Raw genomic sequence first — 6794 nt, 5'->3', positions numbered from 1 at the left:
TAGCATTCCCATACAACAAGTTCACAACCATTTTAATACAGATAGTGATGATTGGTTAAATATTACCGATTGGGAAGATGTTAAGGAATGTGTTGAACTTTTACAAATTTTTTATAATGCAACTCTTGTTTTTTCTAAACAATTCTATCCCACGGTAACTGAAATTTTAGCTTATTTAGCGGAAATAACTAGAGTTTTATAAGAGTATAAAAATAAATCCGGTTATCAAACGGCTATTTTTAATATGACAACAAAATTTAAGAAGTATTTTTTTTCCATCCCAACTTTATTTATATTGGGTTCTCTTTTAAATCCTTGTTTAAAAATGTCTTATACTAGAGCATTGGTTGGTCAAATTTATAACTTTTTAGAAATTGAAGAGGAAGTTGAACCATCTTTAATTGAAGCCGAGCTCGCGATTGATGCCGAGTTTAGAAAAGTTTTTAGTCATTATTCTAATTTGGAAGAAAATGTTACACCGTTGCTCCACGCCCTACTACTTCTCAAAGTAGCAAAAAGGGCTTGTCGGGTTTGTCGCATTTAAAAGTTTTACATTCACATTCAACTCCTTCTCGTAATGCAAACATTGATGAATATCTCTTTTATTTGATGCAACCAAATGTGGATATCAACCAACTAGATGATTTGGACGTCTTAGCATGGTGGAAGAAATACAAGGCGAGTCATTCGATACTTTCAAGAATGGCTCCAGATATTCTTACGGTTCAAATATCAACCGTGGCTTCGGAGAGTGCATTTAGCCAAGGAAGATAATAAATTGGAGACCATAGACACTCGTTATCCGGATTTATCTTGCAAGTACTAGTGTGCATTCACGATTGGATTAGATCGGAGCGACGCAACCAAAACTTAGAAGCGGTGGAAGGCGAAGAGGAAGAGATTGAAGATTTGACAGCAAGTGGAGTGGACCAAATAGAAAACTTTGAAGATATCTCCATGACCGAATATGATATGGCGGATATTATCCAAATGATTGACACTTTTTGATTTTATTATTCTACTATTTCTTTGTAACTCATGTATTATTTGCAAGTTAAAAAAAAACTACAACTTGCAAATAAAGGTTATCCATGAATGAATAAAATATATGGCTCATTGAGCTTTCTTCTATTTACTTGTGTTCATATTTTTACTTATATTAAGTTAGGAATATACCTAAAATATACTAAGAATATACTTATAATATACATCTACTTAAATTAAAAACTAGAAAGTTATATACTTAAAAAATAACTAAAATATACTTATAATATAAATATACTTAATTTATAAAATAGGTATTTATAAACTTAGAAAAAACTACAGTTATAAATAACTTAAGTTATAATACATATAACTTAAACATATATAAGTATATATAATATACATATAACTTAAACATATATATATATATAAGTTATATAACCTAAGTATATTGATATATATAAGTATATTCTTAATATATTTTAGGTATATGTAGTATAACTTAAGCATATAACTTAATATATATATACGTATATGCTGTTAGTTAGTAAATATATAAACTTTACTTATAAACTTATCCAACGTATATAAATATACCTACAATATACTAATAAATATTATACAAAAAAAAAAAAAAAAGGTTTTCTAATGTTTTGGACCGGTCCGGTTCCTGTTTCCATGTTTGGAACCGATGGCCGGTTCCGGTTTTTAGACCGGAAACCGGCCGGTTTTATAACCGGTTATCGGTCCGGTTCCTGTTGAACCGGTTACCAGGCTTAACTCCACACCCCGCCACCCCTCCTCCCAATCCCAACCCCCGCGGCAATTTTATCTTTAGTAGGCGTTTGGCCATAGAAATTAAAAAAAAAAATCACTTTTTTGAAATTTTGGAGTTGGAGTTGGCTATAGTTTTTGAAATTATATTTTTTGTTGAAATATAGTTGTTTTGGTTGTGAAAAAAGTGATTTTTTTTGAAAAACAAGTTTTTCTTGCTTTTGGAATTCCAGAATACAACTTCAACTTGTATTTGGAATTTTTATGGCCAAACGCTGATTCCGAAAAAAAGTGAAAAAAAATCCGGAATAAAGTGGATAATTCTTATGGCCAAACGGGCTCTTAATTACTAACTTTTTGAGATTATTCTATGACCCTAATTCTTCTCAAGACTCAATTATAAATATCTCATTCTTTATTTTTTCATATTTCTTTCTTATAAAGTCAGACCTCGCTATAACGACACCCACCTATAACAACACCTCTCTATAACAGTCAAGTTTTTTCAAAATTGATTTTTATGTTATATTTTACTCCCTCCGGATAAAAAAGAGAGTCCAATTAGCCATTTGCACACCCTTTAAGAAAATGCTAACTCCTAGACAAATATAGGTAGTTTGACTAAACTGCCCCTAATTAAATAGACATTGGGATTTGATCATATAACACTTAATAGGGGCAAATCTGGAAAAACAAGGTTAATTCTTTCTTAATTTGATAAGTGGACACTTTTTTTGACCCAAGAAAAAAAAGGCTAAGTGGACACTTTTTTTGATCCGGAGGGAGTACTTCTCTATAACAACATTTCACCTATAACAGCAACATCCAACTTTATAACAATACGATCCTTGTAAAATTACCCCCATATAACAACTATCTTCTTTTTTTGGTAATATAATAATTAACCATCTTTATAAAAATAGAATATATATGATTATCAATAATAAGTGTTGAGATTTTGACCAAATATTTGATCATTTAATACACTATTTATGACAAAAAATATCATATGATATATATATTATCATCGTTAAACAGTTTTTCTTCTTTAGACAAAGTGTGATTAAGCTTAGAATTTGACAATTAATAAATAAAAATTAGATTTTATGATCTTTTTTACCTATAACAACGAAGTATTATTTAAATGTGAAGAGAGATATTGATGTGGTGAAAAAGAGAGTAATATTAAATTGATTTATTAAGAAAAATATGGCAGGAGTAGTTGTCATTTTAGACAATCAAGATATAGGAGTAATAATTATTAGTTTCCACCTTTATCCTTACTCAATAAATGTGGAGAGAGATTAATGTGGTGAAAAAGAAAGTAGTATTAAATTGAAATCAAGGAATAAATTTATCATTTTAGTTGATATTTCTTAAAGAACAGGACAAGTGAAATGGAATACAAATTACAATCCGTAACATTTTAAGCTTTGCCTGCCCGCTCCAATTCACATGTTCTGGGTCTAATGCGCTTGTGTACAAATATAATTAACTTTGTTCTATCAAAATTCAAAATCCCATACTAAGGTAGCTTCTTAATTTTCTTAAACAATAGATTGTCTATTAAAAGCGGCAAATTCCATATCCCAAACCTTCAAAGAAGATTTAGAAAAGAAAAAGGTTTTTAACACATTACAAAATTGATTTAGCTACAATTTGAGATCAATAACTCCACAAGGACACCTCAACATCACTTTCCACATCATCCCAGCTGAAATGACTCCCTAATAAGCATGGATTTGGTGAAAACAAACATCCTTCTTCCATGTTTGCCTGCCATTCCTTTGTCCCATACATTCCCATCTCTCCACATGAGTTGTTGTACAGAACATTTTCTTCAGCCAGTACAATATTCTGCATGCAATTGTAATCTACAATATTCTCTTCTGGTGCTGCACCCTTTATTTTCTCATCACCAATATTAACTTCAATTTCCTCACTTGTGGGATTACACTGGCTATGTTGTTGTTGTTGCCCGAACGCCTCTGCGGCTCTGGCAGCCGCTTGGCGTAACACCTTCGGGTCCGTTGATACTGGAACTTGCAACCGCCGAGCGGAGTCCGCAAAATTCAGAGTGGTTAGCTGTCCTCGAAGTGCCAATGCAGCTACGTCGTGTGCACGTGCAGCCATTTCTGCGGTCGCGTAAGATCCCAACCATATTCGCTTTTGTTTGCTAGGCTCACGTAGCTCGCAAACCCACTTATTATTATTCCTCCTTCTCACTCCTCTGTATACCGGATGGCGAGTTTCCTGAAATTTCTTTCGTCCTGTAGGCTTCTTGGCATTGCTCGACGAAGCTTCCGCTCTAACGGAAGAACATGGACTCGAGTCATTCATCATCGTTATTGGTACAAGTAAAATTTCAGCTTCTGAATTTCGATTAATTGAATCTAAGTAATTCTTTCTTGAGTTTCTTGTAGTTTGTATATTGTACTTTGTAGTAGTAGAATGTGCATGGTGTTTTTATAGATTTTTTATTATAAAGAGAGAGGAAAGAGAACGTGGACATTCGATGTGAACGCGCACACGGAACATATCAGTTTAGAGAGAGGCTTGTATTTTTATTTTGTGGGGCCTGTTTGACTGGGTCATCGATAAATTAGACAGATCTTAATGAATAAGAAAACGTTATCGGGTTTTAGCACGTTGTAGCGATTGGGCAGTATTTTTTATAGTAAAAGAATGAGTCGTACTCTCGTTACTTAATGGTTGAGACAGAAATTAAATCTGTTTCTCGTTTGAGGAAAGTAAAGTTTTAGACTTTCAGTACACGTAGGTTACACATATAAGTAAACTTTCAGGAATTCAGGTTCAAACAATTAATTTGTAGGCGTACTCCTTCCGTCCAATTTATACGAACGTACGTGTTGGACTAAGTTGAAAGTTTAAGAATATAAGAAAAAAAAATTAGAACTTTATGATCTAAAACAAATGGTAAATAATTGTATGACTATAAACTATCTCATTAAGGATAAAATTAAAAATTTAAAGTTAAGTATTACTCACTCCGTCACAATTTATGTGACATCATTTAATTTGACACGGAGTTTAAGAAAGAAAAAAAACTTTTAAAATCTGTGGTCCAAACAAGCCTTATAAAAATGTGTGACTGTAAATCATCTCAACGTGACATTCTTTTTGAGATAGACTAAAAAGGAAATGGTGCCATATAAATTGGGATAGAGGGAGTACTTACTAATTATATATATATATATATATATATATATATATATATATATATATATATGTGTGTGTGTGTGTGTGTGTGTGTGTGTGTGTGTGTGTGTGTGTGTGTGTCATTTTTTAAAACTGACTAAAAAGGAAAGAGTGTTATATAAATTGGGAAGGAAGGAATAATATTGATGTTTCATTTTATATGAATTTTTTAAATTTTCTTTAAAGATAACAATATAATTTTCTTGTTTTATTATCATTAAAAACATGTTTTTATAGATATTAATTAAAATGTCATGCTCCTTCCGTCCCATTTTATGTGCATGCACGCGTTATTATTTGGGAAGTCAATTTTTTAAAATTATTTTTCTCTATTTTTTTCAGTAATTTTGAATTATTAGCTATGCTGACTTGTATTATTTGTTGCATAATTTTTAAAAAAGTAAACTTTCAGGTTCAAATGGCTATTTGTTCATCTTAAAGCTCATACCATTGTCATATATCAACAAGCCAAATGAAGTACTAAATGAAAATGTCATATGTCAAGCAATGTGGCATGCCAAATCAATTCGGCTTGCCAATGCAAGCTCGCCAAGTGTATAAGGACACACTAAGGCCAATCAAATGGCCCTTATCACAAAATAAATAAGATTGTTTTGTAATTCAAACGAACCGATCAAATCAAAATAATTTTTTTTAGCTTTATCGAATTTATTTTATTATTCCACAGTAGGGAGCTCAAGGATTTAAGCTATATGGGGATAAACGTTGAGGTTCTTAATATTTAACACATTATATTTTTTAAAAGATATGAATTTAATTTACTATTTATTACAATTTTAATGGATTTTTATAAATAAATTATTTGTGCTCCGCATTAAAAATATTAAGTTCACATAAACCCTGTAACATAATGTTGCATCCCCCGCTCCAGAGGAAAAAGGAAAAATCATAAGCATATCAAGCAAACAAAAGAAAAGCTCGAGCATTCCTGAAAAAAAACATTAAAAGTCTTCCTTTACATTCGCAATCTGATGAAGTTCAAGCCAAGATTTCAAGCGAGCACTTCAAATGTTCTGTTCGTGATAGTTGGATCTCAAATCGTGGTTCGTAACGATCATCAAAATGTTGATCAAGCTATTGATTCAAATCCAAAGTTCGTAAAGTTCAAGATCAAACTATCAAACTAATTGATGTTCGCGAGGAGAAAAATCAGAACTACATCTCTTTAGGTTTGAAATGTTCCGGAAATTGTAATCCTCGTTAATTGTTTTTCTAAATGAAATGTTCCATTGTACACTATTTCTTATCTTGATTATTTTATGCACAATTTTTTTTTTACACACGCTAATCACGTATTTTGGTTGTATATACGAATGGTTTAATCATGACGGTTCGTAGGGCCTTTAGCTAATTAATTGAGAAATGAATTACCCCACGTCATGAATGACACAGTCAATGGGGGGCCTCTTTTAGAAGATTATTGTCTGCATTCTGCGACGTAGGAGGCTCCGACTTGGTCAAAAACTGTAAAGGTGATGTCACCAATTGGTTCCCATGCATGACAGGGGATGCATTTGCTTAAGTCCAAACCCACCGGCGCTCATGTCTATCGTCAAAATTTTTCACTTGGACACCTCAATTAAATTTTATTTCATTTAGACATCTGAGATTTTTCACTTAGACAGCTCAATTAAATCTTATTCCATTTAGACACTCAAGATGGACCCTTACTATATATGTCATTTAGACACTTTTCGCTGAATCAGCCAAATATGTAATGTGTGTGTAACACACTCGCCGATGACACAAAAAAATGACAAATTAATCATGACATGTATCACTTGATCCCATAATAA

At 32.0% G+C, this 6794-nt stretch overlaps 1 protein-coding gene across 1 annotated transcript; it reads right to left on the bottom strand.

Annotated features, from left to right (window-relative positions):
- Positions 1–3096: 3096 nt before the first annotated feature.
- On the bottom strand, positions 3097–4209 carry LOC132602452 (dehydration-responsive element-binding protein 1E-like). Its single transcript, XM_060315298.1, has one exon. It carries the CDS (start codon positions 4099–4101, stop codon positions 3424–3426), a length of 678 nt encoding a protein of 225 aa, XP_060171281.1. The 5' UTR covers positions 4102–4209; the 3' UTR covers positions 3097–3423.
- Positions 4210–6794: the final 2585 nt, after the last annotated feature.

This window comes from Lycium barbarum, chromosome 7 (assembly GCF_019175385.1).
Source record: "Lycium barbarum isolate Lr01 chromosome 7, ASM1917538v2, whole genome shotgun sequence".
Taxonomy (NCBI): domain Eukaryota; kingdom Viridiplantae; phylum Streptophyta; class Magnoliopsida; order Solanales; family Solanaceae; genus Lycium; species Lycium barbarum.
Note: the sequence above shows the minus strand (reverse complement) of the source record. Positions and strands in the feature narration are given on the sequence as shown.